General features: G+C 52.7%; 3 protein-coding genes across 8 annotated transcripts; 2 read left to right on the top strand and 1 right to left on the bottom strand.

Moving 5' to 3' along the window:
• Nucleotides 1–1,314: 1,314 nt before the first annotated feature.
• On the bottom strand, nt 1,315–12,844 carry Rfxank (regulatory factor X associated ankyrin containing protein). Of its 6 annotated transcripts, none has more exons than XR_008221504.1 (10): nt 12,055–12,420; nt 11,058–11,252; nt 6,208–6,288; nt 5,707–5,772; nt 5,423–5,523; nt 5,192–5,317; nt 4,755–4,821; nt 4,353–4,433; nt 3,296–3,393; nt 1,315–2,722 (listed from the first exon to the last, which is right to left on the bottom strand). XR_008221504.1 is itself a non-coding variant. In XM_052752678.1 (10 exons), the coding sequence occupies exons 3-10, from the start codon at nt 11,242–11,244 to the stop codon at nt 3,604–3,606; spliced, it is 780 nt and encodes a 259-aa protein (XP_052608638.1). In that variant the 5' UTR covers nt 11,245–11,252; nt 12,055–12,195; nt 12,724–12,844; the 3' UTR covers nt 3,471–3,603. The 6 variants fall into 6 exon arrangements, 3 of the variants coding, with proteins under 3 accessions (XP_052608639.1, XP_052608638.1, XP_052608637.1); XM_052752678.1 differs by lacking the exons at nt 1,315–2,722; nt 3,296–3,393 and adding exons at nt 3,471–3,674; nt 12,724–12,844 and having other exon boundaries at nt 12,055–12,195; XR_008221506.1 differs by lacking the exon at nt 1,315–2,722 and having other exon boundaries at nt 3,007–3,393; nt 4,353–4,515.
• Nr2c2ap (nuclear receptor 2C2 associated protein) lies at nt 1,816–4,011 on the top strand. Its single transcript, XM_052752680.1, has 5 exons — nt 1,816–1,924; nt 2,190–2,280; nt 2,476–2,581; nt 2,654–2,722; nt 3,296–4,011. Exons 1-5 carry the CDS (start codon nt 1,887–1,889, stop codon nt 3,412–3,414), a joined length of 423 nt encoding a protein of 140 aa, XP_052608640.1. The 5' UTR covers nt 1,816–1,886; the 3' UTR covers nt 3,415–4,011.
• Borcs8 (BLOC-1 related complex subunit 8) lies at nt 12,820–22,085 on the top strand. The gene is made up of 6 exons (XM_052752681.1): nt 12,820–12,927; nt 15,045–15,157; nt 15,675–15,739; nt 18,008–18,118; nt 18,837–18,915; nt 19,087–22,085. Exons 1-5 carry the CDS (start codon nt 12,891–12,893, stop codon nt 18,868–18,870), a joined length of 360 nt encoding a protein of 119 aa, XP_052608641.1. The 5' UTR covers nt 12,820–12,890; the 3' UTR covers nt 18,871–18,915; nt 19,087–22,085.
• Nucleotides 22,086–22,579: the final 494 nt, after the last annotated feature.

Below are 22,579 nucleotides of genomic sequence, written 5' to 3'. Positions count from 1 at the left end.
CCAGCCCCGCTTCCTGGGGTGGGCTTGGGGAGACACTAGTGGATGCCTTGGGAACCCTTCTGGCCCTAGTAGAAAGAGGAAAAGATCTAAGACCATTCAACCCCAGGGACTGCTCTAGCTTGGGAGTCTTAATTCAGAGAGGTGGGGGTCCGACCCTCTCCCCAAAGCTGCTCCAGCTCAGTAGTCGTTGGCTCCACAGGTCTGTCACCTGAGTCTATGCCTTTACTTTTCCAATCCCTGGCCTGGAACTCATTCCCACTATGTGTTCCCTCCCAGAAAGCCCTTCCTTCAGGGCTTCCTCAGCCTGTTTGTCCTTGTGGTTCATCCCTGAACCCACGAGGTTTGTGGTGTCTGAGTCTGGTTTTGTTTTGTTCCCACTAGGATAAACTGTTCATCCTTACAAAACCCACCTATGCTGATTCTCTGAACAAGCCTTCCATAACAGGCTAGGCCACCATTTGCTGAGACTTACCACTTCATTTGGTGCTGGCGATGGAACTAACTCCCACCTAGCACTTTCTGGTAGCCTTCTATCACTGAACCACATCCTTAGCTGAGGACATGGCCAAGCTTGATGACTCAAGCTCAGTCCCCAGGATCCATGTGGTGTAAGGAGAAAACCAATTCCTAACACGTTGTGCTCTGACTTATACAAATACATGTAATAAAAAAATTTAGGGGCTGGAGAGTGGTTAAGAGCACTTTACTCTTGCAGAGGACCCACGTTCAGTTCCCAGCACCCACACTGGAAGATCTGATGTCCTCTTCTAGATGGAGAGGTACCAGACACACATGGTATATGAACATTCAAGAAAAACTCATTACACAGTAAATAAAATGGTTTTTTGTTGTTGTTGTTTTGTTTTTTGAGACAGGGTTTCTTTGTATAACCCTGGATTTCCTGGCACTCTTCTGTAGATCAAGCTGGCCTCAAAATCACAGATTTGCCTGCCTCTGCCTCCTGAGCCTGGGATTAAAGGTGTGCACCACCGTCGCCCAGCAATAAAATGTTTTTAATTAAAAAAATATATTTAAATCCCAGAGCAGGGTGTAGTGGTGCATGCCTTTAATTCCAGGGCTCAGTAGGCAGAGGCAGGAGGATTTCTGGGAGTTCCAGGCAGCCAAGTCTACACAACGAGATCCTGTCTCAAAAAGCACATTAAGGGCTTAAGAGTTGGCTCCGTGGTTAAGAACACTTGTTCTTTCCAAGGACTGGGGTTCGATTCTCAGCACCCACATGGAGTCTCATTCAAACACCAGGCTGTGCAAATGGTACACAGGCACACATGCAGACAAAGCCCTCATACACACAAGATAAATTAAGGAATATATTATATACCAAAAAAAATTTTTGAGACATCTTGCTGAATTGTCCATGTTGGCATGAAACATGCAATCCTCCTGCTTAGCCTCCCGAGGGACGGCAGGCGCCCACCAAACCCTGCTGGGGAAGCTGGATTGCATCCGCGGCGAGGGAGGCCCTCCGCAGGAGACACGATCACAAGACGGCTGTGTGAGAACGTTTTGTATCCGGCAGGGGGACTGCCTGCGTTTTCCCTCCAGCTCCACGGAATGAGAAACCTCGGGGTGCGGGCTCTTTAAGAGGCGAAGCGAAGTCGCCACAAACCCCGCCCCAGCACCTCGGGGGTGGGGGTAGGGGTGGTCCTGGCTACACTGCGCGTGCGCTGTCCGCACGCGGTTCCGGGTCTTGGTGTGGGGTTCGCAGATCTGCGGAAAGACTTGGGCTAGGTTGTAAAGTTTAGGCAGCTGCTTCTGTCTCTCTCCGGTTCCCGGATCACCCGCCTTGTCACCTGGGTCAAGTGGGGAGTGGCAGCGCCGGAGTTCGAACTCGCGCTGAGCTCTGGGCAAGGCGTCGCAGAGCCGAGATGAGCCAGTCTTTGGTTTGCCCCGAGACCGTGAGCAGGTGAGACTCAAGGACTGTGGGACTCGGGGCGGATGAACTGGGAGCTGAGCAGTGGTGGTGAGGCCAGGTGAGATCTAGGGTCCCGACCTGGTGTCGGGTAGGGGCAGGCTGGGGGCGGAGCCAGGCGGCCGTGTCCCTGGCGGGGGCGAGGACTGGTGGTCTTGTTCCAGACTGGTGGTGGCGGAGTTCTTGCGGGAGGGGCTGGCTGGCCTGGAGGGTGGCTCACAGTCGTGCCGAGGCCCCTAGCCCTGCTCCTGTCCTGCAGGGTGAGTTCTGTGCTTCATCGCAACAGCCGGCAGTTTGGGAAGAAACATCTTTTTGACCAGGATGAGGAGACGTGCTGGAACTCTGACCAGGTGAGGCGCTACCACGCCCCTCCATTCCGAGTGTGAAGCACATTCGGGGTGCAGGGTGCCTTGAGAAATTTGGGGAGAACTAGAAATGACTGCGCGCTCACTCTCCCTGGACTGGCTGTGGCCGTGGGACTTGACAGGTGAGCAGAGCATAATAGGCCCTTACCCTGCGGTTACCAAGTACCCATCTGCTTCCAGGGCCCCTCCCAGTGGGTGACACTCGAGTTTCCCCAGCGTGTTCACGTCACACAGCTGCAGGTGCAGTTCCAGGGCGGCTTCTCCAGTCGCCACAGCTGCTTGGAAGGTACTGGAAGGTCGTGAGAGGTGGGTGTCAAAGGGGTTCCCTGGATTCTCAGCTTGTCTTTCTCCACTGCAGGTTCAAAGGGCGGGGGCACCCTCAGCAAGATTGTGGACCTCTACCCTGAGGACAGCAACGCTCTTCAAATATCCTGCTTGGCCTGGGGTCTGAGGGATATGGTTGGCTCTGGAGGGTGTGGTGGTACAGGCACTGGAGAAGCTGAGGTGAAGGATCTAAAACGTTAGGCCAGCCTGGCCACGTAATACTGTCTCCAAAGAATTAAAGCTTTGGTCTCCTACACCTGAGCAGGAGCTATTACATGGAGCTTTAGTGCTCCGGAGGTATAAGTAGGAGGGTCAGGAGTTCAAGGTCATCCTCAGGTGTACAGTGAGTTTGAGGCCATCCCATGTATCAAAAAAATAAGGTGGCCGGGCAGTGGTGGGGCACACCTTTAATCCCAGCACTCGGGAGGCAGAGGCAGGCGGATCTCTGTGAGTTCAAGGCCAGCCTGGTCTACAGAGTGAGTTCCAAGACAGCCAGAGCTACACAGTAAAGCCCTGTGGGGGTGGGGGTGGGGGGGCAGAAGGTGCTGTTGATTTCTTGCTGGGTATGAGAGGCACCAAGAAAGGGTCTGTAGTCCATTGGGTGGCGTCTGAACTGGGAAGGTGGCCTGGTCGGTCAGAAACAAAGTCACCATTTCCTTGACTGCGAGAGGCCACACCTTCTCCATCCCCACTGTAGAGGTGGATCGACTGAAGTTGACCTTTGAGGACACCACCGACTTTTTTGGCCGTGTGGTCATCTACCACCTGCGGGTGCTGGGTGAGAAAGCAGTGTGAGAGCTATTGGCGGCCACCTCCTCCAGGAAGCCCCCCTGGGAGGCACCTGGAAGCCCTTCAAGATCTCCACAGATTTATTGGTTCTTGTTGGGGAAGGCCCCTTTCCCACCACTGTTCAGGAGCTGCCTCAAGCCAGTTGTGGGCAGACTGGTTTGTTCCCTGAGTGCCTGGGTTCCCAACAGGCCGTCTTCACTCGGGGTCAGCAGGCCCGAGGGTACTCTGGAACAGTTTGAGGATGTGGCTCTCCATCACCTGTTGCACTGTGGGAGGAGGTATGAGTAGGGCAGGGGCCTGGAGAGGCTGCTCAGGAGGCCATGAGCAGGGGTGAAGGAGACCCCGGAGGGGCTCAGCCCAGAGGCTGGGACCCTTCACAAGTGGTCTCTGCTCCAGCTGGGCAGGGTGGGGCAGAGCTCCCTGGAGAATCGGCTGTTTTAAGACAAGGCCTCCCGGCTTCTCTCGACTTCCTGCTTCACACCCACTCCTGCTCTTGCTCCCCACTCAGTCAGAGCAATACCAGACCCTCAGTCAGTGTGGCCACACAACTGTAGCTCTCCCACCTCCAGAACCATGAGTCTAAATAAAACTTTCTATCTTGTATTCTGTTATAGCCGCAGAAATAGATAGAAGTTTGGGGTGGCCTCAGTGAAGTGCTCCACCCCAGCACCATGTGTCACCATGCGTGCCTGTAGCAGGGAAGACTAAGATCTAAACCTACCCTGGAGCTAAGCTGGGGCTATTGGTATCTGCGTGTCTGTGTACCCCAGGGTGGCTTCCATCCCTGTCAGGCACTGGTGTCCCTACCACAGCCCAAGTGCCAAGAGCCAGGATGAGGAGGTACCTGGGTGTTAAAGGGCATCATCTAGCACCTTTCGGGGAGCATCCTGTGTACCCCTCTGTGACCACCCCACACACGGTCCACCCCAGGATCTCAAGCCCACCTTTGCGGTATCCCAGGGCCACGGCGAGGTCCATTGGGGTGTAGCCAGAGTCGGCCTCTGTGGTGAGGTCAGCACCCCGGGCTGCAAAGCAGAACAAGCACTGGGCACAGGGCTGCGTCTGAGAGTCGGGAGCCCCTGGCCGCAGGGCTTGGGGACTGCAGGGCTGAAATGACAACCCCCCCCATGGTACAGCTACAGGTCTGCAGTGACCTTGGGCAGTGGCCAGACCTCAGTGCCCCCCTACCCAAAGAACAGGACTTAGGATTTAGAGTCCCTGGGGGGCGGGGGGCTCAATGTGGCTGACTGGGTCGAACAGGAAAGCCCGCACACTCACTACTCTGCCTCTTCTTGTCTGCTTTCGGAGTCCAGGATTCCCAAAGTGCCCAGTGATCTCCTACTCACCCAGTAAGGCCTCCACACACTTCACATGGTTCCCACGCACAGCGTAAAGTAGTGGTGTCCCCCCGTTCTGTGGGATAAGACTAGGTGAAAACCATTGCCCCTGCCCTGGCTGCCAGTTCACCCCACTTGCTGTCTACCACATGGGCTCTCATGCTCTGTGTCTCTTCTTCTGACGCCCATTCTTCCAGGTAGCCCTCCCTGACTTCTCACGGCTTTGGGGCTCTTGCAGCTGCTGGTGAGCCTACCCTCACAGCTCTCTCTACTCATTCTCTTTGTGCATCTGTCTCCCAGATAATGGGAATTCTTACCAGCTGTGATAACAGTTGTCCTGCGTTCCCAGAACCCAGGGCAGGCCTAGCACCTCCCAGGGACTCCATCCATGTGGAGCAGGAATGGAAGCTTAGGAGGCTATGACAGATCCAGGTGGCAGTGCTCACCCAGTCATAGATGTTGATGTCCACGTCACGTTCAAGCAACAACCTCACAATGTCGGTGTAACCGCCCATGCTGGCAAGCGACAGGGCGCTCTCCCTCTCCTTGGCCAAGATGTGAGGGTCAGCACCCTAGGGAAGCAGAAATCTCAGGGTCCTCAAGTGGGGCAGCCCATCTCAAAGGCAGCAGCTTCAGAAGCTGAGAGCCCAGCCTGTCCCTGCGTCCCCAGGACATACCCAGTCTAGCAGGGAGCGAACTGTCTCAATTTCTCCAAAGGCTGAAGCCCAGATGAGGGGGGTGAAGCCACGTTCATCTGGTTTGTTGATCAGGTTGTCACCTGACAAGTGGGAGGGACATGGAGTGGGAGATGACTAAACTGTGCACTCTCATGAGTGGGGTGGGCAGGGTTCGGAGGTCACATAAGGGGAACATACACAAAACATACATGTACACACAAGCCACTCACACACAAGTTCCCCTACCAGACAGGCGTGTGCATGCACACAGAGGACACACGCACCCTTCCGCAGATGGTCCTTCAGTTGGCTCAGCTCCCCTTGGGCTGCAAGCTGGTGGATGGACAGAGCTAGGGCCAGAGACAGGCACAGTGTTCACCTACTCCATCCCCTCCCCAGGCCTCAGTTTACCCTGTTCAAAATTGTCCTCTTTGTTTTTTTTTTTTGAGAGGGTCTCGTAGCCCAGGCTGGCCTGCAACTTGCTATGTAGCCAAGGATGACCTGGAACTGCTGACCCTCCTGAGTGCTGAGGTGACAGGTATGTGCTACTATTCTCAGTTTATGAGGAGTTTGGGGTGAACTCAGAACTTGGTGCATGCTGGTGAGCAGACTACCAACTGAGCCACATTCCTCAATCCCTATGGCTTTTCTTTGTCTAGGCTGACCTCCAACTCAGTAAGTAGCCAGGGATGTCCTTAAACTTCTGACCCCCCTGCCTCCACCTCCCAAGTGCTGGGCCATCGGATGCCATGCCCCCACCCCACCCCTCCTAGAGTTCTACTTACAATCCAGGGTAGCTGGCAGCGCCGAGACCTCATTCCCACGCTGCCGGTTTGTGAGGGTTGTTGAGTGCTTCAAGAAGCTGCCTGCAGGGAGAGGAAGAGCCTGTTTCCCCAGTGTCTGCTTGTCTCAGGGTGTCCAGGCATATGCTGTGGGCTCCAAGCTTTCAAAGGCCACCCCTGTGATCTCCGTGTGCACACCCACATCCACACAGATGCTAACAGTAAATAAAATAACCTTTTTAAATGAAGGGCGAAGGGGCGGGGCCTAGTGGTGCAGGCTCACTTTCCCAGCTACTCAGGAGGCTGGGGCAGGTATCACAAGTCCCAGCAGCCTGGGCCACAGAATGAAACCCTATGTTAAAGAAATAGGAGGCTAGGCAGTGGTGGCACATGCCTTTGATCCCAGCACTCTAAGGGTTCTGAGTTCGAGTCTAGCCTGGTCTACAGAGTGAGTTCCAGGATAGCCAGGGCTACACAGAGAAACCCTGTCTCAAAAAACCAAAGCAAAGAAAGAGAAGGAGGGAAGGTAGAGGAAGAGAAGTGCTGTTGATCCAGGGCAGTGACAGCACTGGCCTAGTGTGTGAGGATGGGGCTGATTCCAGCACAAAACAACAAGAAAAGGGAGATGGGGGGTCATTCTTTGGTTAAGAGTGCTTGCTGCTCTTCCAAAGGACCTGAATTTGGTTCCTAGCACCCATGTTGTGTGAGTCACAACCACAACCTGTAGCGCCAGCCCCAGGGCACCCAATACTTCTGGCCTCTGTGGATAATATATACACTACACATATACATAATTAAAAATCAAAATTGGGTTAGAGAGATGGCTCAGTGGTGAAGAGCACTCTGTTCTTCCAGAGGACCAGATTTGGTTTATGGCACCCATATGTTCGCTCACAACCTACTGTAACTCCAGGTCCAGGGGACCTGACGCCTTCTTCTGGCCTCTGTGGGCACCTGGCATTCATGCTGCACAGACACACAAGCAGACAAAACACCCATACACATAATTTTTTTAAGTATAAATAAATCTTTTTGAAGACTATAAGTAAATAAAAATGAGAGATAAATAGCCAGGCGATGGTAGTACACACATTTAATCCCAGTACTCGGGAGGCAGAGGCAGACAGATCTCTGTGAGTTCGAGGCCAGCCTGGTCTACAGAGCGAGTTCCAGGACAGGTGCAAAGCTACACAGAGAAACCCTGTCTCGAGAAGGAAAAAAAAAAAAGAAATTCTGAGCTGGGTGGTGGTGGTGCACGCCTCTTGGGAAACAGAGGCAGGCGTATCTCTGTGAGTTCCAGGACAGCCAGGGCTACACAGAGAAACCAAAGAGAGAGGCCATAAAAAGGCCATAGAACAAATAGGTTTGAGGGGCACACCCCCATAATCCCAATCCTGGGGAGGTAGAGGCAGGAGGGAAATCCCAAGTTTGCGGTTATCCTGAGCTACACAGTGAAATCCTGCCACAGAAAAGAAGGAAGGAGAAAAGGCAGGTAAGTGTAGAAAACAGGACAGGCTGCGAGTCTGTCTGACAGGACGGTTAGAGCAGGTGGCTCTCAGGTGACTCCCACTCCACTCCCAAAGAGCTGGGAAGAGGTAGGGAAGGACACAGGTCCTGGTGGGACATCAAATTAGGTGTGTTTAGGGACAAGGAGGCCTGGGCTCAGGATGTTTCAAGTAAGGAAATAGAGAAGGGGAAGGGATGGACCAACTGTGTGTGTGTGTGTGTGTGTGTGTGTGTGTGTGTGTGTGTGTGTGTGTGTGCGCGCGCGCGCGCGCGCGCGCGCACGCGCACACGCACTCACATATAGAGGTCAGAGGTCAACCTCAGGTGTACTCTTCAGGAGCTGTCCACCTTGCCTTTTTTTTTTTTTGGTTTTTCAAGACAGGGTTTCTCTGTGTAGTTTTGCGCCTTTCCTGGATCTCACTCTGTAGCCCAGGCTGGCCTCGAACTCACAGAGATCCGCCTGCCTCTGCCTCCCGAGTGCTGGGATTAAAGGCGTGCGCCACCGCCGCCCGGTGCCACCTTGCCTTTTGAGACAGGCTTGAGGCTCACCATTTGGGCTAGGCTGGCTGTCCATCAGGTCCTGGGACCCTCCTGTCTCTGCCTCCTCAGAGATAGAACTGCAAGTGTGTTTTATCACACCAGCTTCTGCTCTGGCTGCTCGGGATTGAACTCAGGTCCCTGTGTTCACAGGGCAGCATTACCTGACCCAGTCATCCACGTGGGAGCCTTCCTGGCTTTTGAGACAAGGTCGTGTGTAGCCCAGGATCTCTCCATAGCTGAGGATAACCCTGAATTTCAAATCTTCCCGTTTCTACCTCTGAAGTTCTCAGACAGCCTAGTTCAAATGAAAACATGGTGCTGGAAGCAATACTATTCCCAACAGCACAGAAGAAACTGGGGGTGGGGGGGCAGAGAGCTGGCTCAGCAACTGAGAGTGCTAATTCTTAAAAAAGGACTGGGGTTCATTCAGCTCCCAGCACCCACACTGCCAGCTCACAGCCACCTCTAACTCCAGCTCTAGCGAGAGCCAGTATCTTCTGGTTTCTGTGGGCACCAGTGCATGCACACACACACACACACACACACACACACACAAATTTAAAAATAAAAAGAAACCACCCAAATGTTTGTGCATAGATAAAACAGGTCAACAAAATGTGGTCCGCCCACCCCTAGTATACTATGTGGTCATGAAGAGTAATGAAGAGCTAGCTGCCCCAGGCCACACTTGGTCAATCATGAGTTCAAGACGTTGGGCCACCCCCGGGACACATATCGACCAGAACAATGTGAACAGGCGATTACCGGAGACAGGAGGCAGATCAGTGTTGCCCCGGCCTGGGGGAGGGGAGTCTTCTCCTGCAGTGATGGAAATATTCTGGAACTAGATAGAAGTGATGGTGGCACAAGCTGGTGAGTGTGCCAAAGTTCACTAAACTGTACTGCAATTGTGTCCAAATAGTAAATGTATGTATTTTGCCACACTAAAGACATTTACAAAATGGCCAGGTGTGGTGGAGTACGCATTTGATCCAAGCATTTGATCCAAGCACTCAGGAGGCAGAGGCAGGTGGATCTCTGTGTTTGAGGCCAGTCTGGTCCATATGACAAGTTCCAAGACATCCAGGACTCTAAATAGAGAGGCTCTCTCTATATACATACATATATACACACATGCATATATATGTGCATACATATATGTGCACATATACATACAAATACACTAATTTTTTTTTGAAACATTCACTGTGTAACCCTGGCTGGCCTAGAACTCACTACATAGACCGATTGGCCTCAAAGTCACAGAGACCTGCCTGCTTCTGCCTCTAAAGTGCTGGGACTCACAGACTAGCAGGCCTAGCTGAATCAGTGAGTTTCAGGTTCAGTCAAAGACTCTGTCTTGAACATCAGGTGGCGGCCAGAATGATGGCTCAGCTGGTAAAGGCGCGTGTTGTGGGCTTGATGACCTGAGCTCTGTCCCTAGGACCCACGAGATACAAGAGAAAACCTATCCTGAAAAATTGCCTTCTATCCTCCACATACACACATGTTCATACATGTGCACAAACACACATGAAATAAATAAATGTAATGTAAAAATTTAGGGGCTGCAGAGATGTTTCTCTGGGGTTCAAGAGCCCCAGGTTTGATCGGCATCTGTGTTGGGGGAGGGTCTCCAATTGCAGTTCCAGGGTTCAGACACTCGCTTCTGGCTCCCTCAGGCACTGCATGCACATGGTGCAGATAGCACTCATACACATAAAACAAAACATTTAAAAATCCTTTACGGGGGCTGGAGAGATGGCTCAGCATTTAAGAACACTGCTCTTCCAGAGGTCCTGAGTTCAATCCCAGCAACCACATGGTGGTTCACAGCCATCTGTAATGAGATCTGGTGCCCTCTTCTGGCCTGCAGGGATACATGCAGGCAGAACACTGTACACATAATAAACAAATCTTTAAAAAAAAAAAAAAATCCTTTAGGGGCTGCAGAGATGGCTCAGTGCTTAAGAGCACACGGCAGCTCACGACTGTCTGTAACTACAGTTCCAGGGGACCCAACACCCTCACACAGGCAAAATAACAATATACAATAAATAAATAAAAAAAAACAAAAACCCTTTAAAACTTTTTTGTTTAGATATACTTATTTTATTTTATGTGTCTATTTTGCTTGCATGAATGTATGTGTACCATGTTTGTGTCTGATGTCCTCAAAGGCCAGAGGAATTCGTTGGATCTCTGGGGGTATTTGGGTTGAAGCTGGAGTTGTTAAGATGGTTATAAGCTGCCCTGTGGGTGCTGGGAATTGAACCCAGATCCTCCGGAAGAACAAGTGCTCTAAACAATTCAGCTATCTCTCTACCTATCTCACCACACTTTTTAAAGACAAGGTCTAAGTGACCATGACTGTCCTTGAATGTCCTGGAACTCCCTTGGAGCCCAGGCTGACCTTGAACTCACAGAGATGCCTAGTTCTGTCTCCTGAGAGCTGAGATTAAAGATGTGTGCCAACCATGCCTGGCAAATATTTTTAAAAATGAAATATTTTTTACAGACAAGGTATACAAGTCATTGAAGAATACAACATGTCAACATCTGGTCTCCATGCATGTGCACACATATGCACATGCAGTAGTGTGAACACATGCACACCTCAGGAACATGCACATACATCACACACACACACACACACACACACACACACACACACACACACACACACACTAAAATAAAAAAACTAATCTAGGAGGGTGGAGGGAAGAGTGGTCCCAAGTCCCCTGCCATGAGGGCAGAGAGTTCATGTGGAAGCTGACAGTTTCCCTCACCGAAACCCAGGTTCTCACCATGTAATGAGGATGCACTGGCATCTGCTTCAGGATTCACAGCCTCTGGGGTGCAGGGGAACAGACTGAGGACCACAGTATCTGAGCTGTCTGGGGATTCGTCTCTGGCGTCCTCAGGATCCTCAAGTTCAGGAGCAGGGGACTGCTGGTTTGGGATAAGGTTCTCTGCAAGCTGAGTGGGCTCCATGTGGGGAGCTAGAGGGAAGAGATGACAATAATTATCAAAAGCTCTTGGGTCCCCAAGATGGCTCAGCTTGACACCAGGCCAGATGACCTGAGTTTAATCTCAGGAACCCACATGGTGAGGGAAAGAACTGACTCTAGTAAGTTGTCCTCTGGCCTCCATAGCACATCCCACCCCCAAATAAAGGAATAAATTAGTTCTTATCAGAGGCTGGGACTTGGTTAGGTCCTGACAAGGTGGTGCACACCTTTAATGCCAGTACTCAGGAGCCAGAAGTAGGTAGATCCTTTGAGTTTGAGGCCAGCCTGGTCTACCTACTAAGTTCCAGGACAGCCAGGGCTATGTTAGAGAGACCCTATCTCAAACCCCCCCCCCCTTTGTGTGTGTGTATGTATATACATGCGCGTACACACACACACACACACACACACACACACACACTAGGCATGGTCTGCATACTCAGCCTTGTATAGTGAGAATGGGAAACTTAAGGCTTTGGATAATTGCTATTGCCAAGAAATTAACACCAGAATCCCAGGCACTTGCACCAGGCAATAAAATCGTAGTTCGGGCAGCAGTCTGTGTTCAAATCCCCTCACTTACAAGCTGTGAAAACCTGGGCTATGACTAAGCTGAACCTCAGTTTCTCCTCAATAAGGTGAAAAAACGAGGCCTCAGAGAGGTCATGTCAGAAAACAGCACAGAGAGATACTAACACTAAACGTACCAGCGTCCCTCTGTGGTTATTTGGGTCGGGGTCCTCCAAAATGACTTAGGGCTCTATAAACGATACGACACAAGAGGTCCACTCACCTCCCTCCAGCCTCCTCCGTCCCCCTACGCTGCAAGCCTGGGTATCCCAAAACTCGGGAACCCCTATTCACAAACTTTTCTGGTCCAGTGGATCTAGTGAGGTGCAAATTGGTGGTCGGACGCTCAGCACTCTAGCTTCCTCTGCTGGGACAGAGAGCAGCAACTTAATACGCGACGACTACTCCAACTGGAGCACTCCTCACTGCGCCTGCGCACCCCTTCCCAGCAAAAGTGCAAGGAACCGAAGCTGCTTCTAGCCCTTTAAGATCCGAGGACTGGGCATGGCTTCCGCAGAGGTCAATAAGTACAGCGGAGCATGCGCGCGTTCCCCTTGTGCAGGGCTGAGGCCTCAACCCGCTAAGGATTTCACTGCGCATGTGCTGCCTCTCGCGTTTCTCCACCACCACCACCACCACCACCACCACCACCACCACCACCACCACCACCGTCTTCCCCAATCCGAGCCACTTGCGGGTGGGAGAGCGGAGCGTTCTCCAGACGGAGGCGGAGACACGTGGGAGGGACTTAGCGAATTTAAAGGGACCGAGTTTCATTAGAGCCTCCCTGGTCCCAGAGGGTTATCAGCATGTGCAGGGATATGATGGCAGCAGGGAGTCCTTGACTAGGTATCCTAGAGCACCAGGAAATCTCTATCCTACCCACACGCACGCGCGGGATTGCCTTCTTTCATCTCCGGTCTGAATAAAAGCTGGCGCGAAGAGGGGTCAGCGAACCCGACACCAGAACTGGAGGCTTGCGGCGACTGTTTCGACCCGGAAAGTTTAGGCAGACGTCCCAGGCTCCAGACTTCCGGTTCCGGTTTTGGGGCCTTCACTATGGAAGAACCAGAGATGCAGCTGAAGGGAAAGAAAGGTGTTGCGGGACACCGGGCGGATTGGAAAAGGCAGTGCGGGGCTCAGCGGAAAAGGGAGGCCAGTGTCTCCCGGCGGGAGGTGATGTGAGCCGTGTAGTAGTGACCCGGAGCAGGGGAAGGCTCTCTTTCTGTTTTTTGTTTCTGAGACAAGGTCTCAGGATGTAGCCCTGGCTGTTTTGGAAAACTCGCTATGTAGATCAGGCTGGCCTCTAACACCTCTGTCTGTTTTTTTTTTTTTCTTCGAGACAGGGTTTCTCTGTGTAGCCCTGGCTGTCCTGGATCTCGCTTTGTAGACCAGGCTGGCCTTGAACTCACAGAGATCCGCCTGGCGCTGCCTCCGTGCTGGGATTAAAGGCGCGCACCCCATGCTCAATCTAATTTCTTTCTTTCTTTCTTTTTTTTTTTTTTTTTTTTTTTTTTTGGTCAGAACTTGTAGTTTTTTTTTTTTTTTTTTAGATTTATTTACTTATTATGTATACACAGCATGTATGACTGCAGGCCAGAAGAGGGCACCAGATCTCCTTATGGATGGTTGTGAGCCACCATGTGGTTGCTGGGAATTGAACTCAGGACTTCTGGAAGAGCAGTCAGTGCTCCCAACCTCCGAGCCATCTCTCCAGCCCTTAATTTGTTTCTTATCCTGTGAACACGTAAACGAGCAGGCTTGGTGATGAAGCACTCTAGTCCTTCCTCTAGAGGCAAGAAGCGGGATTACTGATTGAAGGCCAGTTTAATCCTCGTGAGACTTCTCAAGAGCTGAGGCAGTAGCTCAGTCGTGAGCATTCTGCCCAGAATGTTCAAGGCTCTAGGTTTGATCCCCGACATTGCAAAATAAATAAAAACTGGATAAGTAGGTTATTTTCTTTGTTTGGTGGAAGCCCTGGATGATAAAAAAGGCGGGGCTTACGTCATTTTTGCCTTGGGTGTTGGCGCCATCTGCAGCCCGGAGCTGGGACTGTTGTCAGAGCTGGTCTGGTACCGGCAGGGGGAGTGGGGACAAGTGCAGTTGGAAACAAGATTCTTGATGGATGGGGCAAGAAGGTTGGAGACTTGGCTGACTGGAAAGCCCTTGCTCCAAGTCCACCGTAGGATGATAGTTTATGTGCAGTTGACTTGTGGGAAACACATGAGTTCTGGGGAAAAGGAAGCAGGCGGGCTTTACAGGCACATTGCCGGGTTCTTTAGAGGGCAGCCTCAGTAGGCATGCTGCTATGGCAGGGCTGGTGATGGTGTTTACCTAAGAGTTGTTCCAGCACAGCAAGGGATGTGGGCTTTCACACCATTCCCATCTTGGTCAAAGTAGAGGCCACACAAGGATGTGGACTTGAGGCACCTTTGGGTTCTCTGGTCATCCTCTGGTCAGCTAGTGCATGCTTCTCTTCCCAGCACTTGGGAGGCAGAGGCAGGAGGATTGCTCTGAGTTTGAGGACAGCCTGGTCTACACAGTGAGTTGCAGGGAATCCAGAGCTACTGGATTCTTGTATGATGTTCCATACTGGTCTCTACTATGATGTTATAAAAGAGGCCAAGGGGTCTCAGTGGCAATAGTACTGTTCACCAGTGTCCCCTGAAAGTGGGTTTGCAGTGGGAAAAGCCTGTAAGTTCAGTGTGGATGACAGGTGCAGGAGCACCCTGGCAGCTCCTCTCCGCTGATTGGGCTCGAAGATTGAACAACCAGGAGTCTAATGTGGGCTTGGGCTCAACTGGCAGAGTGCTTGCCTGGCATGCATGAAACTCTGGGTTACATGTCCAGCACCACATAAACTAAGTGTGGCGTCACACATCTGCATTCTCAGCACTCAGGAGGTGGAGGCAGGAGGATTGGGAGTTCAAAGTCATCCTTGGTTACAGAAAGCTAACGTCTGCTCTGGGCTACATGAGACCCTAGCTTTAAAAAAAAAAGTGCTAGAGAGATGTCTCAGTAGTGGTCTTACAAATGTCTGGGGTTTGGTTCCCAGCATTCACAGTGTGCAGCTCACAACCACCACCTCTTCTGGCCTCCATGGCACTGCACTTATGTGTGTAGACACTCACATAGATACACACATACACATAATTCAAAATAGAATAAAGACAGGGTCTAACACTTGTCTCCTATTCCCATCGTGTCTCTCAGTCACAGACAAGTTCACTGAGAGTGTCTATGTCCTGGCCAACGAGCCGTCAGTGGCCCTGTACCGGCTACAGGAACATGTGCGCCGCTCACTGCCGGAGCTGGCCCAGCACAAGGTGAGTTCTGCCAGCCCTGCCGAGGATCTCCCCCAAGTCCACTCACAGCTCCTGATCAGGAGTGGGGTGCTACATGTAGAGGGCCTGAAGTCAAAGCAGAGACTCTGGTGAGGTGGCCTGTGGCAGCTGAATCAGGTTGCACAGTGGGGACAGCCCTTGGGTGGCTTTTGGAGGAGACAGCATGGTCTGTGTTGTGACCAGCAAGGTGAGCGAAGAGCCCACGGAAGGGTGTGCCAGGCAGAAGAAATAGCCAGTGCCAAGGGCTTGAGGCCTGCCAACCACATAGCTTTAAGGGGAAGAGGACTGCAGGAGAAGTCTGTGGTCTAAGCAAGGAGTAGGAAAGCCCTAACCAAGACAGCTAAGGAATGGAGGACTCAGGTAGGGGGGTGGAGGACTCAGGTAGGGGGGTGGAGGACTCAGGTGGGGGTGGAGGACTCAGGTGGGGCTCGGGGATGGGGAACTCGGAGGGGATCTGTCATAGAACACTTGTTCCCTCCAACACTCCCCAATCCTGCAGGCTGACATGCAGAGGTGGGAGGAGCAGAGCCAAGGTGCCATATACACCGTGGAGTATGCCTGCAGGTGAGACACCCTACTGCATCTATCACAGGGCAGAGTGGCGTAGATTCCCAATCCCCATCCCCACATTGCGGCAGCCAGGACACCTCTGTTGGGTCCCTCACAGTTGTTCTTAGGGAGTTTAGGGAGTTGACTATCTGCCTCTGACGGGGCGGAGGGCTCACTGGATAAAGTGCTCGCTGCACAAGTTCCATCTGAAGTACCCTTGTGGACAGTTGATGTGCACCAGCAAGTCCTGAGGAGCTGGAGGCAGGAGCATGCCCAGAGCTCCCTTAGGCAGCTGGTCCCGCCATTGAGTTCCTAGTTTAGTGAGAGACTCTTGTCTCAAATTAGGGGCTAAGATTCTGTTGCTGGCATTCTTGCGTGAAAAATAAGGTGGAGAGCAATTGATGAGCATGCCCAGTGTTGACCTCCACACACATGCAAATACCCACAAACACATATTCACACATAAACCACACAGATAAGGTCCCTCCCAGCTGAGCAGTGGCACAGAGCCTGAGACTGGACCACAGTTAAGGGGAGTCAGGATTGCCTTCCACCCTGTGATGTGTCCTCCAGTGCAGAGAGAGCCTGGCCAGCAGGTACTGAACATGCCACCACTTCTACCTGCCATGTTGTTTTTGAGTTGGGTCTTGGTGTCTCTCCAGGCTGGCCTTGAATACCCAGGTTTAAGCAGTCCTTCTGCCTCTGCCTTCCCTGGAACTGAGGTCATTTTAGTGTGTGTGTGTGTGTGTGTGTGTAGGCCCACATGTGCCATGGTGCACACAAGTAGAGGGCAGAGGACAGTTCACAAGAATCTGTTCTCCTTCCACTGTGTGGACCCCAGGCACAGAGCTATGCTGGAATTAAAGGAGTGTCCCGCCATGCCTGGCAATTCTCTGCATTCTTGGGCCTCCTCAGTAGCAGGTCAGCCCTCCTTTTGTGTCATCGTCCCTGTGTCCTGTAGCCAGAAGGTTATTCCATTCCACCCGGCCTGCATGGTCCCCCAGCCACTTACAAAATAATCATTCAGAGGCTTAATATTAATTACCAATTGCATGGCCTAGGGCAGGCTTCTTGCTGGCTAGCTCTTACAACGTAACCCATTGCTATTCATCTATAAGTAAGCCAACCGGCACTTTCACATCTTGCTTCTCCTGGCAGTGCTGGCGTCTCTCCAGACTCCGCCTTTTTCTTTCCTGTCTCTCTTCTTGGATTTCCCACCTGCCTCTAAGCTGCCTTGCCGTAGGCCAGAGCAGCTTCTTTATTAACCAATCATAGCAACACATATTCACAGCATACAGAAAGACATCCCACAGCAGTGTCCAGCCACGCTCACCCACTCCAGCATCTCACAGCTTCTGTAACGTGCAGGTTCAGATAGCCAGTTGCTTTTGATATGCACATCCTCGATTGCCTGGGCTTTTCATGGGCTCTTACTGAGGACTTGACACCCTCATTTGCACGGTTCTGTAGGGTTTTCTGGACATGAGAGTAATAAAGCCCTTCACACAGATGACTCCAGTACTCATAGGAAGGACGTGGGGCCAGACAGAGGACTCGGTGGGTGAAGGTGCCTGCGCCAAGCCTGCCTCTTGCAGTTTGCCTTCTGACCTCACAGGGCACTGCTGCAGATGCATGCCCTCCACAAAGAAATGCTTTTTTAACAAAGATTCATTCCAGGTGGTGGTGGTGCATGCCTTTAATCCTAGCACTCAGGAGGCAGAGGCAGGAGGATCTTTGTGAGTTCAAAGCCAGCCTGGTCTACAGAGTGAGTTCCAGGAAAGGCGCAAAGCTACACAGAGAAACCCTGTCTCAAAAAACCAAAAAAAAAAAAAAAGATTCATATAACTTTGAGATTGGGTCTCACTCTACAGCCCAGGCTGCCTTCAAACTCAGGATCCTCCTGCCTCAGCCTTCCCCAGTCCTAGGAGGACAGGCATGTACAACCATGCCTGACCTATACACTTCAAATCCTAAAAGCAAAGTTACACAGCCAGCCAGCCACCTTTTAAACACTGCGTAAAGAGCAGTTCCATCCCTGGAGAGCCGCACCCACAACAGTCGCTGGGTTGAGAGGTTTCCTTTCCCTGAGCAGGATAACAGTGTCTCAGGCAGACAGACACACTGAGTGTTCACTTTACAGACATGAAATCTCTTTTAGTTGTTAGTAGTTAACGGTGTTGAAGGCTGAGCTGACTTCCACAGCTCCTCACTAAGGCTGCTGGTGTGACCAGGATAGGGACTTCCTGGCAGCCTTGATGCTGATCTCCTTCCTTTCTGTTTCAGTGCTGTGAAGAGCCTAGTGGACAGCAGTGTGTATTTCCGTAGTGTGGAAGGCCTGCTCAAACAGGCCATCAGTATCCGGGACCACATGAACACCAGTGCTCAGGGCCACAGGTAGCCTCAGCCAACTCCCCGACCCCAGCCCCTGTCACCACCCGAACCAGTGAGCTGTCCAGATGTTCTTTGTTATCTGTGGCACAAATATCCTGTAACCCAGCTGCATGTGAGGAGTCCAGCGGTGCCTGATTGACAGACTCACAGGGACAGTGACCGAGAAACACAGGTCAGAGGAAGTGTGTGGTCAAGGAGCAGCCAGCCTCCTGGCATCCCCTGAAATATGACCAGAGCAAGGCCCTGAGGCTGGCACTCTGGGCCCATAAAAAGAGCAAGAGGAGTAACTCAGTGGGAAGCTGAGGTTGGTAGGGATCTGGACTTTGCACCCTGCCCTGCTGTGGTTTCTCCAGCTGAGGCCCAGTGAGATGAAAAGCACCTGCTGTCCTTGGATTTTTTGTGTGTTGGTTATAACTCAATAAACCAGAGCCGACCTGCACCGGCCTCAGCCAGTCTTTACCTGGGGTCCCCGACTCTGGCCTGTCGCTGGAGTGACAGGAGCAGCAGTAAAAAGTGCTGCCGACCCTCTCCACTCTTGCACCTGTGTGCGCCCCATCTGCCCAGGCCTGGCCTGGCCTCTGACGTAGGTCCTGATCCCACCCTTACTCAAGAGCTCAGGTCTTGGGGGGACCAGGGTGTGACTCCAGCCTCAAGTCAGCTCAGCTGAGCTGTCCCCTGACCCGTGGCATCAGTCTCATGTACCCCAAATGTTTTGTTCCAGCCAGGAGAAACCATCCCCTCCTTCTGTGGCCTGACCCTGACCACAGAAGACGCTCAGGGCCACCGGCTTCCCCATCCAGGTCAGTGCGGAGGCTGCCCCTCTGCTGAACTAACCCGTTTGTGTCCCTGCAGGGACCCTGCCTAACTGTTGGGTTTCCTGGCTGCTCTTCTGGGATGGGGGCTGGCTTGGGGTTCCCACTCTGAATCTCTGCTGATCAGGCCTCTTGTTGCCTCATCTTCCTCTCCCTCAGGCAGAGCCCTGCCTCCTCTGCCCCCGACCACTCAGCTGCTGTGGGACCCTGAGGCTGCACCCTCCCTTCTCTGGTCTTCAGCTTTTTCTTCATGTAAACATGGCTCATCCAGCTGAGGCCGCGTGGTCCGTGACGGCTGTCCATTGTGACAGCCGTGTCCGTGCGGGAGAGAATCACCCACACCCTAGCATCTTCAGGACTATAAACTGACCAGCCCGGAGGCTGCTTCAGGCTGCACACAGCTGGGGCTTCCTCTGGCCTTTGCCTGTTGCTGTGTTGGGGTGGGGGTCTAGGGTCCCCTCACCACTTCAAGCAGAGGGGCTGATCCCTATGGGCCCCATTGGTGCTGACCATCCTCTGCTGCAGAGGCCCAGGGGTTGTGAGGAGACTGACTTGCAGCCCAAAGCCCAGAGGCAGCAGAGTGCTCCTCCTAGACAGGAGTCAGAGCGCTTATGGGGTGACAGGTCATCGAGCACGACTTGAGCAGCTCCCTTGTACAGTAAGCATTTCTCAAGCTGCTTGGGTAGTAAGAACTTCCTGGGCACCAGTCAGTGGGCATTCACTGAGTGCCTCAGCCTGCCAGGTTTCTGGGCACTCACCGGCTGTCACCACCACCACCACCACAGGAGATGGGCTGTTCTTCACTTGAGAATCCCATGGGGCATCTGGGAGGACCCAAAGCTAGAAGGGCTCCCAGGTGTGTGCACTGTGATCCTGTCAGCCCTGGTGCATCCTGCCCATACCCAGCCCACACCTGGGCACCACTTCATCATGTGTCTCCTGGTCTGTTTACCTCGTGGCATCCTGGGCTCCTCCTGATCCCAGTTTGATCTCTACAGAGTTCTTCACCTTCCTGAGATTGCCACCCCTCTGTCCCCCAAAGGCACTCTCCTCCGGTCACTTCACGGGGTCAGATACACACTGCCTGTCTAAATCCATGGCCCTCAACACAGTCTCATCTTATACAGGAGGAAAGTGGTTTAGTGGTGAGGCAACTGCTCCAGGTACTGCCCGCCTGCCCCGCCTGCCCCGCCTGCCCCGCCTGCAGGCCCCAGGATCCACACCCTGGCCTTCTGACCCTTTGCCCCCTCCCCCTGCTCCTCTCCCCTTGTCCCCCTCCCAGTCCCTGCAGAAGCAGGCTCTTGGACACCACACTGAGAACGCAGCAGGAACTGAACACCTAGCAAGGTGGCCAGTGTCTGGTGCCTCCTGGCTTAGCCCTAATTGCCATGAACCAGGGTCACTGTTCCAGTAGCACCTCTGGGGCAATCTTGGTACATATACATTGAATGTCCAGAAGTTGTTCTTCCATGCTGGGGTCACATGACCTATATCATGTCACATAGCTCAAGACCAGACCCTGACCCTGCCTCTGATATGTGTGGTGCAGGGCTGGGTGCTGGCTTCTCTGAGACTGAGGTGAGCACATCTCCCTGTCTGACCTCTCAGGAGACACTGGATAACTGTCTCCTACCCTGGCTTGGCCACCAGCTCCCATCTCCTGGGTCATGATGGGGCAGGGCGCATGTCTGGCCTACAACTGGGCCCTGGGTTCCATCCCCAGAAATACACACACACCAAACAAACTAACAAAAAACTCCACAAACTCCAACCAGATAAATTGCCAAAGTTGGAACAGTTGGAGCAAGAGCCCTGTGTCACAGCTCTGCCTAAGACTGCAGGTGAGCCATGCACAGCGGGGCCAGCAGACCCAGCTGTGCCAGCCAGACATGGAGGGGCTGGGGGGATGGCTCGGTCAGCTACGCACTTGCCTCACAACTGTGAGGACCTGAGTTCAGCCACCAGAACCCACATTAAAAAAGCCAGGCATGCCAGGAAGGGGTGGTGCACGCCTTTAATCCCAGCACTCAGGAGGCGGAGGCAAGTGGGTCTCTGTGAGTTCGAGGACAGCTGGGGCTACACAGAGAAACCTTGTCTCAAAAAACAAAAACAAACAAACAAAAGGCCAGGAATGTGGCCAAAGCTTGTAACCCCAACACCCACACAAGTATGCCTTCATAGATACATGCATGTAAATCGATAGTAAATGTAAAAAGTACCTCCAGGATTCAGCCACTGAAACAACTGGGTGCTCTGAACTTTAGGGGTCAGGCCTGGGCACCTAGTGCGCTTCCAGGGCTCCTTAACACCCCCAGCCCCTGGGTGCCCCCTCATCTGGCAGCTGGCACCTTTCAGAGGTTCCAGAGTAGGACTCGGGTCTCTCCCCCACCTCAGCACCTGTTGCCCAGGCCTCTCCAGCCATGGTTAATAATTTACATCTCATTTGCATCCCTCCCACCCCCAGCTGAGCATTGATCTTGGTGCACAGTCCTGCCCCACACAAACCCAGCAGAGGCTCCTGGTCCTTTGAGAGTGAACTGAGCCTCCAAGGGACCAGGGCACTCAGCAAGCCTTATATCTGTCCCCACACTGCTCCAACCAAAGCTCACAGCCTCCCCTCTCCACCTCACTCGGTAACTTGGAGACAGGCAGTGACCTTCCTGTGCCATGGGACAAGCAAGACGGAACCTAGCAGCCACCTGACTAGGAATAACCTGCAAGGGGTCTGACCTTGAGTGAAGAATAGGCTCCTCCAGACCTGTCAGGGCTGGAAGGGAACCCACGGTGGCCTGTGCTTATGACTTTTGAAACTTTTCTTTTGCATGTATTTTATTGGGGGGCACATTAGTATCATGGCACATATGTGGAGGAGGTCAGAGGACAACTTGGGGTGTCTTCCCACTATGAGGACCAAACTCAGGTCATCTGGTTTGGCAGCTAGCACCTTTTCCACTGAGCATCTCACAGTTCCTGAATTGATTTCCTTTTAGACACGGCTCTTGCTATGTAACAGGCCGGCCATGAGCTTCAGACCCTGTGCCTCAGCTCTTCCGTGCTGAGGTCACAGCCCAGCACCACCAGGCCCAGCGTCGCTAGCTTTTTAATAAACATTTCATTGTAAAGTACAAATAAAACTTACTGTGTTTTTTAGAGATTTACTTTATTTTTAGTTTTGCGTATGTGTGTGGGTATGCGGAAGTGCTGGTGTTCAGGAGGCAGGAAGAGGGTGCTGGGGTTAAAGTTGGTTGTGAGCCTCCATGGGGGTGCTGGGAACTGAAGTCAGTCCTCTGCAAGAACAGAATGTACTCTTAAGCTCTGAGCCACCCTGCGGCCCCTCTGGCTTTCCCTGTGCTCCCCGCCCCAAGCCTGCCTTTCATTTCCTGCTTTCTCTGCCCCTAGCCTCTGGGAAACCTTCTCTATCCAGGAACAGACCTGTGTGTGCCCCAGATGTGGCTCTGCCCTCCTCTTCACAGGCTGTCTTCAGGGTCTGCAGGTCTTGAAGAGACCCATGCAGACAGTCTTTGGTGCCAGCATGCTGGGCCTGGCTCCCAGGAGTCCCCGGTAGAGGACATGGAGTCTGATGTATGCACCCCAGCACTGGGTGGATGGAGTTGAGGGAGGAGGTTCTCAAACAGAGAGGATGGGAAGGACA

This window comes from Peromyscus californicus, unplaced genomic scaffold (assembly GCF_007827085.1).
Source record: "Peromyscus californicus insignis strain IS unplaced genomic scaffold, ASM782708v3 Scaffold_23__1_contigs__length_62951481, whole genome shotgun sequence".
Classification (NCBI taxonomy): domain Eukaryota; kingdom Metazoa; phylum Chordata; class Mammalia; order Rodentia; family Cricetidae; genus Peromyscus; species Peromyscus californicus.
This window is presented reverse-complemented; position numbering and strand designations above follow the sequence as displayed.

Coding starts and splice junctions, on each gene's coding strand:
- Nr2c2ap (XM_052752680.1), top strand. CDS start 1,887: ATGAGCCAGTCTTTGGTTTGCCCCGAGACCGTGAGCAG. Junction 1,925..2,189: donor TGCCCCGAGACCGTGAGCAG/GTGAGACTCAAG, acceptor CCTGTCCTGCAG/GGTGAGTTCTGTGCTTCATC. Junction 2,582..2,653: donor TCGCCACAGCTGCTTGGAAG/GTACTGGAAGGT, acceptor TCTCCACTGCAG/GTTCAAAGGGCGGGGGCACC.
- Rfxank (XM_052752678.1), bottom strand. CDS start 11,244: ATGGAGCCCACTCAGCTTGCAGAGAACCTTATCCCAAACCAGCAGTCC. Junction 6,289..11,057: donor CAGTGCATCCTCATTACATG/GTGAGAACCTGG, acceptor CTCTCCCTGCAG/GCAGCTTCTTGAAGCACTCA. Junction 5,524..5,706: donor GAAGGACCATCTGCGGAAGG/GTGCGTGTGTCC, acceptor CCCACTTGTCAG/GTGACAACCTGATCAACAAA.
- Borcs8 (XM_052752681.1), top strand. CDS start 12,891: ATGGAAGAACCAGAGATGCAGCTGAAGGGAAAGAAAG. Junction 12,928..15,044: donor GCAGCTGAAGGGAAAGAAAG/GTGTTGCGGGAC, acceptor CGTGTCTCTCAG/TCACAGACAAGTTCACTGAG. Junction 15,158..15,674: donor CGGAGCTGGCCCAGCACAAG/GTGAGTTCTGCC, acceptor CCAATCCTGCAG/GCTGACATGCAGAGGTGGGA.